Source organism: Jaculus jaculus, chromosome 2 (assembly GCF_020740685.1).
Source record: "Jaculus jaculus isolate mJacJac1 chromosome 2, mJacJac1.mat.Y.cur, whole genome shotgun sequence".
In the NCBI taxonomy this organism is placed as follows: Eukaryota; Metazoa; Chordata; class Mammalia; order Rodentia; family Dipodidae; genus Jaculus; species Jaculus jaculus.
In genome coordinates this window covers 81,427,944-81,447,771 of record NC_059103.1, presented here as the reverse complement: position 1 = coordinate 81,447,771, position 19,828 = coordinate 81,427,944, and the positions used below count along the sequence as shown (strand labels likewise).

General features: G+C 39.3%; 1 protein-coding gene across 4 annotated transcripts in view; it reads right to left on the bottom strand.

Moving 5' to 3' along the window:
• Positions 1–19,828, bottom strand: part of Smarcad1 (SWI/SNF-related, matrix-associated actin-dependent regulator of chromatin, subfamily a, containing DEAD/H box 1) — a 105,054-nt gene that overhangs the window by 30,151 nt on the left and 55,075 nt on the right. For all 4 annotated transcript variants that reach the window (XM_045143190.1, XM_045143189.1, XM_045143192.1 and 1 more), the window contains exons 10-11: positions 12,421–12,620; positions 6,199–6,289 (exon numbers count right to left, since the gene is read on the bottom strand). In XM_045143190.1, coding sequence (XP_044999125.1) covers positions 6,199–6,289; positions 12,421–12,620 — 291 coding nt within the window. The remainder of the gene's footprint in view (positions 1–6,198; positions 6,290–12,420; positions 12,621–19,828) is intronic.

Genomic DNA, 19,828 nt, shown 5'->3' with positions numbered 1-19,828 from the left:
GAGATCAAACATAAGAATAGAGGGCATAGCAGGAGAAGAATTTCACTCTAAAAGCATAACAGGTATTTTCAACAAAATCATTGAAGAGAACTTCCCCCAGGAAGAAAAAGCAACGTCAATTCAGCTATACATCTGAGAAAGGATTAATATTTAGGATACACAAAGGACTCAAAAAACTAAATAAGAAATCAAAACCAAAAAAAATTGAAAATGGGCTATGGAACTAAATAGGGAGTTCTCAAAAGAAGAAATACAGGGCTGGAGCAATGGCTTAGCGGTTAAGCGCTTGCCTGTGAAGCCTAAGGACCCCGGTTCGAGGCTCGGTTCCCCAGGTCCCACGTTAGCCAGATGCACAAGGGGGTGCACGCATCTGGAGTTCGTTTGCAGAGGCTGGAAGTCCTGGCGCGCCCATTCTCTCTCTCTCCCTCTATCTGTCTTTCTCGCTGTGTCTGTCGCTCTCAAATAAATAAATAAAATTAAAAAAAAAAAAAAAGAAGAAATACAGATGGCATATAGATATCTAAGTAAATGTTCTACATCCTTAGCCATAAGGGAAATGCAGATTAAAACTACTTTGAGATTCCATCTCACTCCTGTCAGAACAGCTACCACCATGAAAACAAATGACAATAAGTGCTGGCAAGGATGCAGAAAAAGAGGAACGTTTCTACACTGTTACTGGGAATGCAATCCGGGCCAGCCATTGTGGAAATCAGTGTGGAGGATACTGAGACAGCTAAAAATAGATTTACCATATGACCCAGCTATAACATTTCTAGGCATACATCCTAAGGACTCATCTCATCTCACTACTTTATAGACACTTACTCAGCCATGTTTATTGCCACTCTATTCACAATAGCTAGAAAATGAAACCAGCCTAGATGTTCCTCAACTGGTAAGTGAATAATGAAGATGTGGCACATTTATACAATGGAGTTCTACTCAGTGATAAAGAAAAATGAAATGTGCAGAAAAATGGATGGATCTGGAAGGCATTACACTTAGTGAGGTAACCCATGCCCAGAAGGCCACGTGTCACATATTCTCTCTCATATGTGGCTCCTAGTTACAAATGATTGGACTTCTATGTGAGTTGGAATAAAGCTCAGTAGGAGAGGCCAGTAAGCTAGAAAGGGGATATAAAGGGAATAAAAAGGGAGGGAGGAGGAACTTGGTAAGATGTTATTATGTATATATATGAAAGTAGTAGAACAGATTAATGGGGGTGAAAAGGCCTAAGTGACGTCAGGCAAAGAGACTTGAGTAAAGGAAAAATAGGGGGAGGGCTAATCAAAATCAGAGGGTATGAATAAGTCATATAGAAGCCTACTTTTCTGGACACTGACATACCCAGAAGCCACAGATTGTTACTAGAAAATTTTCAGTGCCAAGGATGGGATACTTTCCAGTGAGTTGTTGGCAGAGAGGTCCTTGATGCCCCCAAAACATTACATTGACGAAGCCCTTGGTTTCCCACCAAGAACAGATGGTAAGACTCTATTGCAGAAGACTCTACATACTAGTGATTTAAGGTCACTGAGAAATCCTGCTGGAGCTGAGCTGAAAACCTCCTCTGTATAAACCAGCTAACAGAAAGCTGGAAAAAGCTATGCTGCATGCAGTTCAATGGGAGAGACAGAAATCAACAGCAGAGATACTCAACAGTGGACACTGCAAACCTTTGGCCAGCCAGGCCACATGAGCCAACAGGTTCAATAGTGGTATGTCTGTTACAGGGGGAAACCAACCACTCTCTAATTGGACTGGAGGCCTGCTCCTTGGGAGGGAATATATGCCTGATACTGAAACCTATGATGGGGGAATTCATGAGCCCTAGGGGTTTAATATCTGCTTGTGTCTGGGTAAATGTATACTACGCTCACCATACTGAGTACTTCTCTTAATGTTCATACCCAGGCATTAATGCTATTCTCATTTTTGCTTAGACAAGCTTCCCTTTTCAGATGGTTATGACCTTGGGATGGATGACTCAGAAGGCACCATAGTGCTGAGACAAAGTGACAGAGGAGCACTCAACACTGAAATATATCTCTATCACAATTTTCAAAGGCTTAGGGTCCATTGCAAAAGAGGTTGCCAAAAGAATGTTAAGAACCCAAACAAAGGAAGGACTGCTTACAATGCACTCTTCAGAGCGAAATGGCCTGGATATCCATGACCTCACAGTGCCTGATACGACCTACACAAGACCGTCATAACAGGAGGAAAATATGATGACAACAAACATCAAAATAAGAGAGACTGATTGAGAGGTAGAGTGAATATGATCACGAGTGGAGTTGAAAAGGCAAAGTGGGGGAAGGAAGGGAATTACCATGGTTTATTGCCTATTAATTATGGAAGTTGCCAAAAGAATAAGTAATGATAATTAATAAAAAAAAAAATCTTGCCAGCAACTAACCACAGCATTTTTGGTATGACAAACTTATCAGTCTTAAGCCTACTTAAAAACACTGTGCAGGGGGCTAGAGAGATGGATCAGCAGTTAAGGCACTTGCCTGCAAAGCCAAACCCGAGTTTGACTTCCCAGTACCTACGCAAAGCCACATGCACAAGGTGGCACATGAGCCTGGAGTTTGTTTTCAGTGGCTGGAGGCCCTGGTGCAGCCATTCTCTCTTTCTGCTTGATGTGGTACCGCATGCCTTTAATCCTAGCACACAGGTGGCAGAAGTAGGAGGATCATTGTGAGTTTGAGGCCAGCCTGAGACTACACAGTGAATACCAGGCAAGCCTAAAGCAAGACTCTATCTCAAAAACACAGTATGGGCTGGAAAGATAACTCAGCAGTTAAATCCTGATAGCCTGGGTTTGATTCCCCAGTATACATATAAAGCCAGATGTACAAAGTGGTACATGCACCTGGAGTTCATTTGTAGCAAGAGGAGGTGGCCCTGGCATGCCCATTTTCTCTCTAAAATAAATAAATAAAATAAAAAGCCAGGTGTGGTGGCACATGCCTTTAATCCCAGCACTCAGGAGGCAGAGGTAGGAAGATCACCATGAGTTTGAGGGTATCTTGAGACTACATAGTTAATTCCAAGTCAGCTTGCTCTACAGTGAAACCTCGAAAAACCAAATAATAATAAAATAAAAACACCGTGCTTTAAGTAAAGAAAGTAAGTTCATACAATATGTTCCTTTATCGTACAAATACAATTATAGGATATAGAAATTATATTTTGTTAATACTGAGAGATTAAGTCATTTGGCAAAAATAAACTAGCAAGGTTGAAAATCAAAGCCAAGGTCTGATTTCCAAGTTCAGCTATGTAACTATAATGCTCTTCAACTTATATCTAATGTCCACTTTTTGTATGTGAATATGTAGTGTATGCATGTGTGTATACAGAAACATGCACCCTGTGCACATGCCATGTGTCCTCTGCTGCTATTTTGCCTTATTTCTCTGAGACAGAGAACTTATTGAGCTCCCTATTTGCCATGCTTGGCTTTTGTTTGTTTGTTTTGGTATGTGGGTGCTTGGAATTGAACTCAGGACCTCATGCTTGCACAACAAAGAATTCTTACCCACTGAGCCATCTCCTCAGGCCCCCATCAGTATTTTAAAATATTGTTTAAGTTACTTATTTCTGTATTAAATAGACATTAACTTTGTTTTAACAAGTCTGAACTAAGAATGTGAGTTCATCTTTAATACTAAAATTTCTTTCTCAGAAGCTAACTAGGAAACCAGTATAATCTTTGTTAATTTTGAGAATCCACTATACAGTAGGGTTTTAAAATATATTTTATTTATTTGAGAGAGAGAGCAAGAGAAAATGGGCATGGCAAGGCTTCAGCCACTGCAAATAAACTTCAGTCACATGTGCCACCTTGTGCATCTGGCTTACGTGGGTATTGGGGAATTGAACCTGGATCACTAACCTTCGCAGGCAAGCAACTCAACCACTAAGCCATCTCTCCAGCCCCTGAAGTAAGATTTTGCTATGTAGTCTAGGCTGGTCTCAAACTCACAACCCACCTGCCTTCAATGACCCAGTGCTAAGATTACAAGTGTGCACTACAGCTAGCATATAACTCATCTATTAAAAAATATATTTATTTATTTGAGAGTGAGAAAGAGGTAAACAGAGAGACACAGAGAAAAGAAAGATAGAGGTAGAGAGAGAGAAATTAAGAGCTCCAAAGCCTTTAGCCACCAGGCCCTTACAGGGAACACCTGAGTAACAAGGCCCTGGAGAGGGTATGGGGAAGACTGACCTTAATCTTCTATTTCTACTGCTTCTCTCTCTCTTTCCCCCATCCCCTTTCACTCTAACTCTTTTATATTACTTATCTCTTTCTTCCTTCTCTTTGTGGGCACTGACCTGTAACTTCCAGTACCAGCAGGTGGCTATTATCCACAATGAGCTTTTGATCAGAGAGACCTACAAGGTTTCCTAAAAGAATGACAGATTTCTGTCACAGTACTAGAAATTCCAGATGCACGCACCACCTTGTGCATCTGGCTTTACATGGGTACTGGGGGAATCTAACCCAGGTCGTTAGGCTATGTAGACAAATGCCTTAACTGCTGAGCCATCTTTCCAGCCCGCACAGGACTCATTTTTAATGAACCCTGTCTTTTTTTTCTTTTCTTTTTGCAGGGGGGGGGAGTATTTTCAAGGTAGGGTCTCAGTCTAACTCAGAATGACCTGAAACTCACCCTAGTTCCAAGATGGCCTCAAACTCACAGTGTTCCTCCTACCTCTGCCTCCCAAGTGCTGGAATTAAAGACATGTACCACCACACCTGGCAATGATGAACACTTTCTACAAATAAACCTAAGAAGGAAGGGGAGGTAATGTTAAACATATCTGGCTGTAATGAACTTGCTGAGCTGAGTTTACAGCAAATATAATTTAGGAACAAAAATAACTTGGATAGACTCTTAATAAAATGGTTGAAATGTTATTGCTGATGTAAATATGAATTTAACTACTAACAACTACTAACAATAACAAGCATCTAAATTATATTAAAATTTTAAGGTACTGGGAAGATGGCACTGCAGTTAAAGGTGCTTGTTGCAAATCTTGCCCAAGCATTTGCAGTGGCAAAAGCCTCTGGCATATGTCAAATAAACAAATTAAAACAAAAATGTGAAGCCCTTGCCTAGTATGCATGAGGTCCTAGACTCGTTCCCTAGTAGCAACCCCCCCCAAAAAATCAAACTATCTAAAGAAAAGCACATATACTAAAATTTCACCACTATATATGTATGTATGTATGTGTATGTATGTATGTGTGTATATGTGTATGTGTGTGTGTGTGTGTGTGTGTATATATATATATGTATATATATATACACACACACACACACACACACACACATATACATATACACACACATAATCACATAATCATTTGCAAAAGACCAGCACTTGTTTTTAAGCAAAAGGATTAAAAATAACTTTGATATATATATATTTTTTTTTTTTTTGGTTTTTCGAGGTAGGGTCTCACTCTGGTCCAGGCTAACCTGGAATTAACTCTGTAGTCTCAGGGTGGCCTTGAACTCACGGCGATCCTCCTCCTCTGCCTCCCGAGTGCTGGGATTAAAGGCGTGCGCCACCACGCCCGGCTAACTTTGATATTTTTTGACATGTATATTAATATAATAAACAGAAAGACTTATTTTTATCTTGTGGAGAGAGGAGGCTGAAAATAAAAACAAACAATAAAAAAACATAGAAGAGTGAGGGAAAGAATATAACTGAAAGCAAGAGCAGTTAAAACTACAATGTATGAAGCTGGGCATGCCTTTAATCCCAGCACTAGCGAGGCTGAGGTAGGAGGATCACTGTGAGTTGAGACCAGCCTGAGACCACATAGTAAATTCCAGGTCAGCATGGGCTAGAACAAGACACTACCTGGGGGTGGAAGGATGGAAACAATGCACAATCGTGGGCTGAGAATGTAGCTTGGTGGTATAATGTTTGTCTAGAATATAATGCACCAGGTTCTGGGTTTCAGTACCACAAAACAAACAAAAGACAAAACAAGAAATCCCTACAAGGTGAAGAGGGAAAAATGTTTAACAGCAAGATAGTCTTTATAAAAAATAAAATATTTACTTATTTGGAAAGTGCCTTAACTGCTAAGCCATGTCTCCAGCCCAAGTATGTCTTAATACACTTCAATAACAAATCCTAGTCATAGTATATACTTACCATTTCATCTGCCAAAATGCCATTAAGTCCATGCTTATGAACCAATGCCAGCCAATTCAAGCCAACCTTCTGATAGGGCTTGAGTGCTAAACTGGTAAAGAAACAATTAGCAAATATTAGAGATTTGTACTTTTACTGTCTATGTATTTTTCTGACATGATATCTAGGTTTATGATGAACATAAAAACTGAAATATATAGATCTAGCCTTACCTTTTAAACTTATGCTTACAAGCTATATGCACTTATTTTTTTAAGACAGTAAATCTAAAACACATGTATAATTAAAAACCTTTTTAAGACTTTATTCCATACTTATTAATTCCTTTCTTTTTTTTTAAATTTATTTCTCTTGGCAGTGAAAACTATATAAATATTTTCACATTGGTCATAATGTAATGCCAACCATCTACTGAATTCCATACTTTAACAAAATATTAACTATGATAACATATTACTAAAAAAATTCACATTTATCCTAGAAAACTGTATTATGCTCATGAGATTTTTCATACATTAAGGAACTGAAAAGTTAAGGACAAAATCCACAAACGTAATTTGCTATTTTGCCGGGCTGATTTAATGCTTTATAAATGTGTGCAAATGTACACATCTAATGCAGTAGTACCTTGAATTCTGGAGTCTGTGCACATTTGCATATATATTTACATTTGTAAATCTGCCTACACACTAATCAATGAACATGAGTAGGTAATGTCAAAGTATCAAGATCTTAATTAATTTGGAAAAACACTCAAACTAATTCCCAGGTTTGACTTTTTAAGAATTATGGAAGAGGTATAATGGGTGAAAACAACATTTTCCCTAACTGTTTTAATTGGTTAAAACTACTAGGTTATTTGACTGAACATGTACTATAGACATACAAGTCCTTTTTCAGGTGACATTTTATTAACCTTTTAAGCAAGCTATAAAGAAACTACTATCTTTTTATTGATGAAAAACTTCAATAATCTGCTTCAGATTGTCCTACTATTAAAATGACAAGGCTCAGATTTTAATATGCAAATCAATACTCATTCCAAAGACTATTCAAAATCCTCAGGAGAATGGCGTATCTTCACATTAATGTAAAAATATAATGCATTTCTCCAGCTTTTCTCCTCTCCCACTAACTTGCCCCCACACATTCTACCTGTACACAGAGCAGAGGACTGACGTGGATACAGCATATAAACAGTTTAAGGTAAAATTCTGAAGTCAAAATATTGTTTCTGAAAGGAGGTAGGATTGAAATACATCCACCTTAAACAGGATTCTGTGTTTCAGCTGTGGGGGATACAATATATTAAAAAAAACCTTTTCCCATTAAAAATATGGGACTGGAGAAATGGCTTAGTGGTTAAGGTGGTTGCCTGTGAAGACAAAGAACCCAGGTTCGATTCTCCAGGTCCTACGTAAGCCAGATGCAAACGGTGGCACATGCATCTGGAGCTCATTTGTAGTGGCTAAGAGCCCTGGAAGCATTTTTACTCCCTCTCTCTCAATCTCCCTCTCTCTGTCCCTAACAAGTAAATAAAAATGAAAATTAAAAAAATAGGGCTGGAGAGATGGTTTAGCAGTTAAGGTGCTTGCCTACAAAGCCTGATGATCCAGGTTTGAGTCCCCAGTACCCACAAAAAGGCAGATGCAGTGGCACAGGCATCTGGAGTTTGTTTGTAGCTGGATGCCCTGGTGTGCCCATTCCCTCTCTCCCTCTGCTTGCAAATAAATAAATAAATAAATAAAAATGTTTAAAATAAAATATAGGGAGAAAAAAAAATCCATAGTATTTCTAAAGGCTTCAGAGTTCTTTTGCTGTAATTTGAAAAAAAAAAATGCTTTGGTTTCTTAGCCTGCAATTTCTATCCTATCATAAAAGCAAAAACAATGATCTTGCAGATGCAGATGATAATTTTAAAAAAAGAAAAAAAAAAAAAGCCAGGCAGTAGTGGTGCATGCCTGTTATCTCAGCACTTGGGAGGCAAAGGTAGGAGGATCACAGAGACTACATAATGAATTCCAGGTCAACCTGGGCTAGAGCTAGACCTTACCTAAAAACAAAACAAAACAAAAACCTCTTCCCGGTCACACACAAATTTATAAGAGTTAGTATTTAATGCCTATTAAATCCACAGCTCATCACTGATTCACAAAGTAGCCAAAGTAAAACCTCTCTGATTTACCTAACCTGTGGGTAGCACTGAATTCTCCAATATTTTTGGTTCTTCACAACAATGCTGCAGTTATCTAACACATGTAAGATATAACAATGACTTAACAGGAAATGATAAAATTTGATAAGGGAGTCATATCACATCCAAGAGCCAACATACAATTCCAACTACCACAAAGATCAAGAAATATTCGGTATCCAAAATATGGAAATTTTCATCACCAATACACATCAGGGAGAATGTTAAAATACCTATTATACATCAAATGTTAAAATGGAATAAGTAAAAGCATGTATTACATTGAAATTTCATTCAAATAAATGTGATTTAATCACACAAGAAGAGACACAGGCAAGGTATTTTATTAGGACATTAAATAGATTAGACTGAAGTATGTTTTAAAAACATGTTCTCTAGTACATACATACATATGTGTTTCTCTATTGAATCTGTCTAAATTACAAGTCATTTTGTGTTCTTTAGTATGACAACTGTAGCCTGTTGCCAATTGTTTCTCCAGAACACAAAAGGATCAATGAAAACATAAGTTTAACAAAGGTCTTCTGAATACCACTTACTAGGACAAGTTATCACAATGGGGTAGGCCATATTAATATTCTAGCAGACCTCTAATATTTATTTACATGTTGCATAACAATGCCTTCCTCCCACTTGTCTTGACTCTACAGATTTCTAAGAGGTTAAATGATTATATAAGAATCTCAAGTACTGATTTATTGGTAAGAATTCAGGGAACTAACTGCTCAGGTCTCCCAAACTAGTTCCATGCTCCTTCTGAAGACTCTCTAAACTGAATGTTTCTTACCTCCACTATCCAACACCATGAAAGAAAATGAGATCGATCATTTCAGTTACTTTTTTCTGTGATGGGGGAAAAATCCATTTAGTCATGATTTCTTGATTGTGTGAAAATGTGTGTTCACATTTGTTACAAAAATATATTTCCAAATGTCCAAGAAAGGCCTGAATCAGAAATGCCATGAGTACATGTAATGTGCTGAATTTAAGACTGGCATGCAGCAACACACAGCTAAAGGGACTTGTCTAAAACACTGATATGTGGATGAAAGGTGAAACTAAAGCACAAGCTCAAGTCTTCACAGTGTGAAGCAGCTGCTGAAAACCATCACAGCTGGAGTTTATTGGAACACAACTAAACTATTTGCATCTCAACACTGAGTCCTAAGAGTGCTAAACAAAGGGCCTCAGACTTCCAATTTGGAAACAAGAAGGAAAACAAACCTATCTTATCAAATTCAGGATGACAAGATAAAAACCTTCAGAGATTAGCTGGCATATTATTGGCCACATGATTAAATATATTGGTATAATTAACATGCAAGAAAGTGTTTCAGTTAAAGCATTTTAATGCTGATAAACTTAAAAAGCCTGAGAGATGGCTACATCTATGGGTGAGAAAAAAAAATTCGAGAAAGTAAATTTTGTTTCTACTGTCCCTAACTATAGTCTATTTTAACTTTGGGCAATTTTTACTTTGAAGTGACTGAAAATGTATAATAGTTTCAAGATATATAACATGATCTTTTTTTCTCTACAAAGACTTTATTTTGACAAGGAATCTTGGAATGTCTATACCACTATAATTCACAGAAATTTGCAATGGAACACTAAACAGTTAACACTAGCATTTCCTTAAGAGTATATTTGCTGTAAAGGATCTGTTTTGTTAAGACAAAGATCCAAGCGTTGGGGGCATAGCACTTGGTACCATGGACAACTCCAGGGTACCCAAAACCACAGAAAACAATGTAAAGATACACATACATGGCAGGCTCTTCACCAGAAGTCTGTTTTTCCTCTGTTGAACCTTTCCCATGGCACAGGGACTACCCCACAGTGTTCCTATCCTATGCAGCCCAAGCCTGGCCAGTGCATCAAGTAAGAGCTGCTTGTGCAAGTCACTCAGCTAGAGACTGAGATAACAATTTTCCCCCTAGAAGTCCACTTCACAGTACTGAAGAGGCTGCTGTGGCTTTGTGTGTGCGCACACACACACAGACACACACACTTTGGACTAGGTTCAATGAGCACTTTCAAAACAAACACTTCATCTCTAAAGCATTTCATTAAAAAAAAAAAAAAAGCTAGTCTTGTGGAAAGGACAGTATATTACCTCATTATACTATTTACAAGAGGACCTTGTGAATGAGTGTGGGTGTAAGAGACTTTTTAAAGTGATGCAATAAAGCAGTTGATTTTTTTTTTTTTTTTTAAACCAAATTATGATAAAGTAGACTCAACTGGGCCAGTCTTGTAGAGTGAAGAACTCCCCATATCCATGCTGGAGAACAAGAAGAGCAGCTCCAACTACACTGAGGAGATGACTGGGCTGACATAGTTCTTTCTATGCAACAGAGAAAAGAGCTTCTTTTGTGGGAGCTGCATCACGTTTACCTACACCACCACATAGCACCCTAGAAGGGCACAGAAAAGATTGTAGCTTACTATTAGAGGCCAGAAATCATAGTTTGTTGCTTTTGTTTGTTTTATACTATGATTTTAAATTTTAAATTAACCAATGATCAGCAAATGTGCTTTGATCATTAACTCAGAAAAATACCAGAAGTATCTAAAATCATCAACTAAGGTAATCATTTTACCAAGACCCTAGCCCACATATAGTACCTATAAAGAAATACTTTGAACAGCAAACAAAAAATAAAATAAAACCATAAATAGTCTTAAGAGATATTTTTTGTTCTTGTTTTTTGTTTTGCTTCTTGAGACAAGGTTTCACTTCATGGTCCAAGATAGCCTGGAATTCACTGTGTAGCCCACACTGTTCTCAAACTCATGACGATCCACCTTGCCTCAGACTCCCAAGTGCTGAGATTATAGGTGTGAGCTATCCTGGTGGCTCAAACTCATTTTTAAAGTTGCACAACACTGCACAGTATGGAAACACAGTAATTTGTTCCAGTTATTTCCTGAATTTAGGGATTCTGACTGTTTCTACAGTTTTGCCACCATAAGAATATATCAGAAGTAGGTATGGGAGCACACACCTGTAAACATAGCACAGGGGAGTCTGTGTCAGGAAGACTGCCATGAGTTTGAGAGTTCTAGGCCAGCCTGAGCTATACAGTACAGATCAAGCCACCTAGAATTATATAGTAAGACCATGAAAAAAAGTCACAGCAAATAATTTCCTTTATTTCTTATTAAAAAAAAAATATATTCTGAACAGCCCTAGGTCTCCAAACTACTTAAGATCAAGCACACGTTTAAAGGAAGTTCAAAATAATTTCCCCTACCACAATATCCTAATATGATGTAAAACATTAGGAGTTCACAATTACAAGAAGCCATTTTACTAATGGCTGGATAATTTTTAGTGTTTTTCTTTCTTTTTTGGTTTTTCAAGGTAGGGTCTTACTCAAGCCCAGGCTGACGGGGAACTTACTATATAGTCTCAGGGCAGCCTTGAACTCATGATGATCCCCCACCTCTGCCTTTGAGTGCTGGGATTAACGGCATGAGCCACCATGCCTGGACTTTTTTTTTTTTTTTGGCAAGAATCCTGGCAAACTTCTTTGTTGAAAGAGTAGTTTTGACTAATATGTATGCTTGTGTATTTAATACACCCGTCTATTCTTTTCCTTTCTGGTATGTTTCTCACCACATAGAGATTTAACACTCTGGGCTTTCCAAAGCATTTCCAAAACATACAAAAGATACAGCTTATGGCTAGGATAGCTAAAACCATCTTTATGGTTTCTGTAATTACATGAAAAAAAAACAAAAAAACTATCAAGGAAGGAAGGCACAAGTTCTATGAGACCATATCATTAATTTAAAATTATATGATGGAATAAAATAACCTGATCTGGAAGGGGATGATCAATGAAAAACTACTCATACCACGTATGTGGCATCTAAGGAAACCTTGGGCTTTTCTAACACTTGTTGCTGTATCACATTTAATTTTCATAAGCACAACACAGAGTAAGTTCAGACATCTTACACAGGTAAGATAAAATAATGACTGTTCAAATAATAATTACCTTTGGTTTAGAATGGAGGGTTGTTCTATGTTCCATCCACCTCCGTTTCCAGTAAGCATGGTAACCTGTTTGGTCAATTTATTTGAAATGTCTTCACACTTGTTCATAAGTCTTATAACCACATCTCTTTCTTGAATCAGAGTTTTACAGTTCCATATCAAGTCTTCTGACAGGCCATTAGTTTTGGACATCTTTGTGAACTGTGACATTAAAAAAAATAGTTTAATGGTTCAAGTCTAGAAAAAAGTTTTTATTGTGTTTGTTTTGTTTTTGCTTTCCTTTTCTAAGGTAGGGTCTTAACTCTAGCCCAGGCTAACCTGGAATTAACTATGTAGTCTCAAGGTGGCCTTGAACTCGCAGGGATTTTCCTATCCCTACTTCCCAAGTGCTAGGACTAAAGGTATGTGCCACCACACCTGGCAAAATTTACAATATTATATTTTAGCAGCTGTTTTCCTATGGTAGAAATATCCCTAAGTAATTACTACTATAACCTATTAATTTTGTTTTCCTCTTCGACATCTCAGGGTCTCCTTTCTCTATGAGCAAAGAAAGAAGTACTGACACGTGACACGTGCCAAATGTGAATCTGATTTTGTCTCCACACTGTTCATCTGCTCTAAGTACTGAATTCTAACATTAACCATTTTTTACACTTTTTCCTACCTATTGTCAAAATACAATCCTACCAGTTTTCAAAACCACAAGTACTTATCGTTTGTTATTTTATTTTTATTTATTTAATTTACTTATTTGAGAGTGACAGACAGAGAATGAGGCAGAGAGAGACAGAGAAAATGGGTGCACCAGGGCCCCCAGCCACTGTTAGTAATTCCAAATGCATGCGCAACCTTGTGAATCTGGTACGTGCGTACTGCGGAATCAAGCCTCGAACCGGGGTCCTTAGGCTTCACAGGCAAGTGCTTAACCACTAAGCCTTCTCTTCAGCCCCTGATATTTTATTTTTAAACAGAGACTATTATTTGGAAAAGTACTACATGGATCCAAAACTAATTTTATGAAATTAAGGAGTATATTTCAGTGGTCCTACCTTATATGTGTAAGACTCTTGAGTTTGATCTTGAGCAACCCACACAAAAAGATTAATTAGGATCAATTAAACAATTATCTAAATCTTTAAAAAACCAACTGTAACACCATTACTTGTATAAATAATTTTGTAAGAAAACGTGAAGAGCCAGGTGCGGTGGCGCGAGCCTATAGTCCCAGCTACTCAGGAGGCTGAGACAGGAAGATCACTTGAGTCCAGGAGTTCTGGGCTGTAGTGCACTATGCTGATCAGGTGTCTGCACTAAGTTCGGCATCAATATGGTGATCTCCCGGGAGCGGAGGACCACCAGGTTGCCTAAGGAGGAGTGAAGCAGCCCAGGTTGGAAAAGGAACAGGTCAAAACTCCCGTGCTGATCAGAAAACGTGAAGAATTTCTTTGTTAAAATGTAGTTGCAACTCAGTGAATTCCAGGTCAGCCTAGAGTATAGCAAAACCCTACCTTAAAAAAACCAAAAAAAATATATTTTTCAAAAGGAGACCCCAGATGAAATTCTTCGTATGCACAGCTGAAAACATGCTGTCAGAAGAAAGGTCTCAACACACACTATTCCCAGTGGAGGGAAGGTCCAGATTGGCACTATTCCTAGTGGAATGATGGCTCCATGGTGAGCTGAGTTACTTAATTCTTCCCAACTGAAACACAAAAGCAACTACGCTGCCTGTGATCACACCATTTCAAAATTCTATGATATGCCCAATCAACAAAACCACAATATTTCTCAAGTATTCTGATATTTTCATTAAATACAGTTTGTAACACACACTCTCTCCCTCTCTATATATTTATTTATTTATTTATTTTCGGGAAGAAGTGGTGGTTTCAAGGTAGAGTCTCACTCTAGCCCAGGCTGACCTAAAATTTACATAAATCATCCTACCTCAGCCTCTGGAGAGCTGGAATTAAAGGTGTGCACCACTACACTGGGCTTAATTTTTTTTCTGTCATTTTTATTCTAGGATATGTTGGCAAGACACAAATTAGATAATCTATTCTGAAGCCATTTTACTGATTTGCTGCAGGATTTTATTTACAAAATGGCTGTGGTGGTTTGATTCAGGTGTCCCCTATATACTTAGCTGTTCTGAATGCTAGGTTCCCAGCTGATGGAGATTTGGGAATTAATGCCTCCTGGAGGGAGTGTATTGCTGGGGGTGGGCTTATGGGTGTTATAGCCAGTTGCCCATGCCAGTGTTTGGCACACTCTCCTGTTGCTGTTGTCCACCTTATGTGGGCCAGAGGGTGATGTCCACCCTCTACTCATGCCATGATTTCCCCCTGCCATCATGGAGCGGCCCCTTGAGCCTGTAAGCCAAAACAAACCTCTTTTTCCCACAAGCTGCTCTTGGTTGGTTGATCTGTACAGCAATGAGAACCTGACTGCAACAATGACAATGTGGAATACTAAGTTATTTGCATACTGCTTCGCATTTCACAAGGACACCATTCATAATCACCAGGAAATCTATTGTTCCTTCTGTGCTTTCAAGGAAAAGGACTATACATACATACCAGATATGGGTTTCTATTGGACCTCTTCATTAAAATATTTTATTTTTTAATGGAAAAACAAACAGACAAACAAAAACTTTTCCTATCTACTACATACTGTAGGCACAGGAGAAAACCACTCTGGTTAACTAGGAATCCAGAAGGAGTATGCATCATGTGCCATTACAGATGCCTTTTATTCAAAATCTCATTAAATCGTCATTAAATCCTTTTAAGAAATCCAAGTTTTGCCCAACAATTTTGGATAAGATTTAATTTCCAGGCTGGGGAGATAGCTCAGCAGTTATCAGAAACTTGCATGCAAAGCTTGCCAGCCCCAGTTCAATTCCCAAGCTACCTGCCACCTGGGTAAAGCTAGACAAGCATTCATGTGTAGCAGGAAGATACATTTGGTGTGCACATATATGTATGCACATGCAAGTGCAAACACTCACACGCACATAAGTAAATAAAAAATTTTAGGGTTCAGGCTGGTTAAGGCATTTGCCTGTGAAGCCTGTGACCCAGGCTCAATTCCCCAAAAGCCACGTAAGTCATATGCACAAGGTAGCTCATGCATCTGGAGTTTGTTTGCAGTGCAATGACTGGAGGCCCTGGCATGCCCATTCCCCCCACCAAATAAATAAATATTTTTTTGAAATTAGGATTTAATTTCAACATCATAAAGCTGGATAAAAGATTCCAATGTCCACTCTTGTCACTATAAACAGGACCTACCTACTAAATTAGTTTAAGATGGGGCTGGGAAGATAGCTGCAGAGAGTAAAAGCACTAATTATAGAAGCATGAGGACCTGCGGTTGGTGATCCTGCCTGAACCCAGCACTTGAAAGCAGAGATAGGGAAACCCTGTGCTTCACTGGCTAGAGAGTAAAGCCTGATCAGTAAGCTCCAGGGTTCAGCAAGAGACCCTATCTCATAGAATAGAGAAGAAAGTGATTAAGACACCCAACAATGAATTCTCACAAAGTGCATGTGCACCTACAAATGGACATATGAACATTCATATATACCACACACAGTACAAAATTAGTAAGCTATGTTTGTAGCCAATTATTTATCATATAAGGTTTTTAAAGAAAGTATCATTCTAACTGGCAGTAAAGTACCTGATAGATAAAATAGTCCCTCCCCTCCCCAGTTTTACCATTGCTAGGAAAGACAAGAAGCAGTTTTTAAGTACTATGAGAAAGGACTGAATTTCATAAGCATTTAATCACAAGCAAGCCAATAAAATCTCTTAAGTCCTTTCACAGTGATTAAGGTCAGACATAACAAGAACTGTTTTAGCTAAAAGATTAGTATGTCAGAAGCCAGGGGAGTTAAGAGACCATCTTCCCAAGAAAGCAGGGAAGGTCAGAAGCATCTTAATGAGTGAGGTTAACCTGGGAACACAACAAAACTACTGCTAAGTTTCAGAACAAAAGAGGATGTGAGCCAGGCATGGTGGCATATGGCTGTAGTACCAGCACTGCTCTTGAGGCTGAGGTAGGAGGATCTTTGTGAATAAGTACAGAGTTGAGTTCCAGCTTAGACTAGAGCCAGATGTTGACTCAGAAATTTAAAAGGGGTGGGGGGTGGTGGATGAGATGACATGCCGTGTTTCCAGTGCTATGAAAACAGTGTGCAAAAGGTATGTGCACAAAACAGGAACAGACCTAAAAGTTTCAGTTTCACCAGAAGTATTTAATGTGAGGCCTGTAAACCTGGAACTTGAGAGGGGAAAGGGGCCAAAAGATCAGAAGTTCAAGCTAGCTTCCACTACATAGTGAGTTGAGGCCAGCCAGGGCTACCCGAGAACCTGTTTCAAAAGAAAATCATACACATTTATGAGGCTGGGCATGGCAACACTCTGAATCACTCCAAGCACTCAGGAGGACCATGTCTGAGGGCAACATAAGCTGCATGAGACCTTGTCAACAAAAGAAAGAAAAGGGGTAAAAGAAATACAAAATAGGGCTGAAGAGATGGCTCAATTGTTAAAGGTACTTGTTTGCAAAGCCTGACAGCCAGAGTTCAATTCTCCAGTACTCACATAAAGACAGATTCACGCAAGTGGTTCTTGTGTTTGGAGTTCATTTGCAGTGGATGGAGTCCCTGGCATGCCCATACTCACTCACTCTCTCCCTCTCTCTTTCCCACTCCTCTTTTATCTCTTTTTCCCTCTCTCAAATAAATAAAAGTACGAAAGAAAAAAAAAAAGAGAGAGATAGAGATGCCTGGTGTGGCAGCACACACTTTTAGTCCCAGCACTGTGGAGGCAAAGGTAGGATTGCTGTGAGGTAGAGGCCAGCCTGGAACTACAGTGTGAGTTCTAATCTAGAGTGAGACCCATTCTCAAGCAAAATAAATACATAAATAAATAAATAAATAAAATAAAAAGGGATGTAAAGATGGCTTAGCAGTTAAGGCATTTGCTTGCTGTGGCTGTTTGATTCAGGTGTGCCCTATAAACTCAGGCATTCTGAGCCGGGTGTGGTGGCACACACCTTTAATCCCAGCACTCAGAAGGCAGAGGTAGGAGGATCACCATGAGTTAGAGGCCACCCTGAGACTACACAGTAAATTCCAGGTCAGCCTGAGCTAGTGAGATCCTACCTTGAAAAACCAAATTATAAATTACTTAATTAGTTTTTTAAAATTAGGTGTTCTGAACACTAGGTTCCAGCTGATGATTTGGGAATCAACACTTCCCGGAGGCAGTGTATTGTTGGGGCGGTATTATGGGTATTATAGCTAATGTCCCCTTGCCAGGGTTTGGCACACACTCCTCTTCCTGTTGTCCACCTGATGTTGGCCAGGGGGTGATGTCCACCTTCTGCTCACGGCATCATTTTCCCCTGCCATTATAGAGCTTCCCCTCAAGTCTGTAAGCCAAAATAAACCTTTTTTTTTTTTTTTCGACCTCCCACCACCACCCAAAAGCTGCTCTTTGTTGGGTGATTTCTGCCAGCAATACGAACCTGACTGCAACAGTAAAGTGGTACTGAGGAGTGGGATTGCTGCTAGACACCCGACTGTGTGGCTTTGGCATTTTGGAGCCGATTTTCAAGAGGAACGTGGAAGGATTTAAAACCTTGGGCTAAGAGATGCCTTGCAGTGCTGTAAGTACAGCTTGATGAACTATTCTGGTCAAACTCAGACTTGAATGCGGTAAGAACTATGGACTGTGAGGTTTGGCTAGTGAGGATGAGATAGAGTTTTGCTTGGACTGGGCCAGAAACAGTTTGTGTGGGGCTTGCTGTTATGCCTATGTCCTAAGAATTTGTGGAGGGTGGCATTGCATAGAAATGGACTGGTATGAGCAGGATATGGCACAGAAATGAAATCTTTGCCAGGCATGGTGGCATATGTCTTCAATCCCAGCACTTGGGAGGCAGAGGTAGGAGGATCGCTGTGAATTTGAGACCACCCTGATTCTCCATAGTGAATTCCAGATCAGCCTGGGCTAGAGTGAAACTATCTTGACAAACCAATATAAATAAATAAATAAATAAAATAAAATAAAAATTTTTGGGCTGAAAGTTCTGCTCCTTCAGCTCCAATTATGAGAGATTACAACCTTTGAGACTAGGCCAGCTAACCTACACTGGGACAACAGGAAAAACGTAGACTCTTTTGTAGGGTCTTGAGAGCTCAAGGAGTGTCCTGTTCTTCAAAGTCGGCTACCTACCCACCCCCTGTATTAACAAATTGGCACCCTACCTGGTATTGTGGAGTATAAGAAATGAAGGAAAGAGAGGGTCATTTGAGTCTGCAACGTGGTCTTGTGTTTTGCAAACAGCCATGGGCAGCGTGAAGCAGGTATGCTGGATGCCTGCATGGAAACTCAATGGAGTCCTGAGGATGAACCGTGGATTGTGGTGGAGACCCAATGAAGATGCCAGGACCACAAGATAGCTGCTAAGGAAAGCTGCCGGCCCATTGAAGTTTTCCAGGACTGTGAGTAGCCTAGCTGGAGGGGCAGAATTGGAACTCCAGAGACTTGTTGCTGGTTAGAATTATTGGACTTGGAGATATGTCAGTCACTGGTAGACTTGGAGATATGTCAGTCACTGGTAGAGTTGTTAGACTTGAAGCTACAGAGTTTGATGTTTGCCCTGGTTGTTTTAAATCTTGTAAAGACTGAATATTTCTTTGCTATGCCCAATGCCATCTTTTGCAGTGTGAATGTTTATTCTGTGCCATCATGGTTTTTTTTTGGGGGGGGGGATTTTTGGGATTATGGCTTAGTTAAAAGACCTTAGATTATGGGGATGTTTAAATATCATTAGGATTGCTAAAAACTATGGGGACTTTTCAAGTTGAACTGAATTCATTGCATTATACATCATGGATGTTATCAGTGTATGGGGGTCAGAGGTGGAGTGTGGTGGTTTGGTTCAGGTGTCTCCCATAAACTTAGGTGTTCTAAATGCTAGGTTTCCAGTCGATGGTGATTTAGGAATTAACATCTCCTGGAAGTAGTGTTATTGTTGGAGGCGGGCTTAAGCGTATTACAACTCATGTCTCCTTACCAGTGTTTGGCACATTCTCCTGTTGCTATTGTCCACTTTATGTTGGCCCAGGGGTGATGTCCACCCTCTGCTAATGTCATTGTTTTCCCCTGACATAATGGAGCTTCCCTTTAAGTCTGTAAGTCAAAATAAACCCTTCCCCCCCCCTCAAAAAAAAAATGCTCTTGGTCAGTGATTTCTGCCAGCAATGCAAACCTGACTACAACACTTGCAAAGCCTAAGAAAAGGTTAAATTCCCCAGGACCCATGTAAGCCAGATGTACAAGTTGGCACATGCATATGGAGTCTGTTTGTAGTGGCTGGAGGCCCTG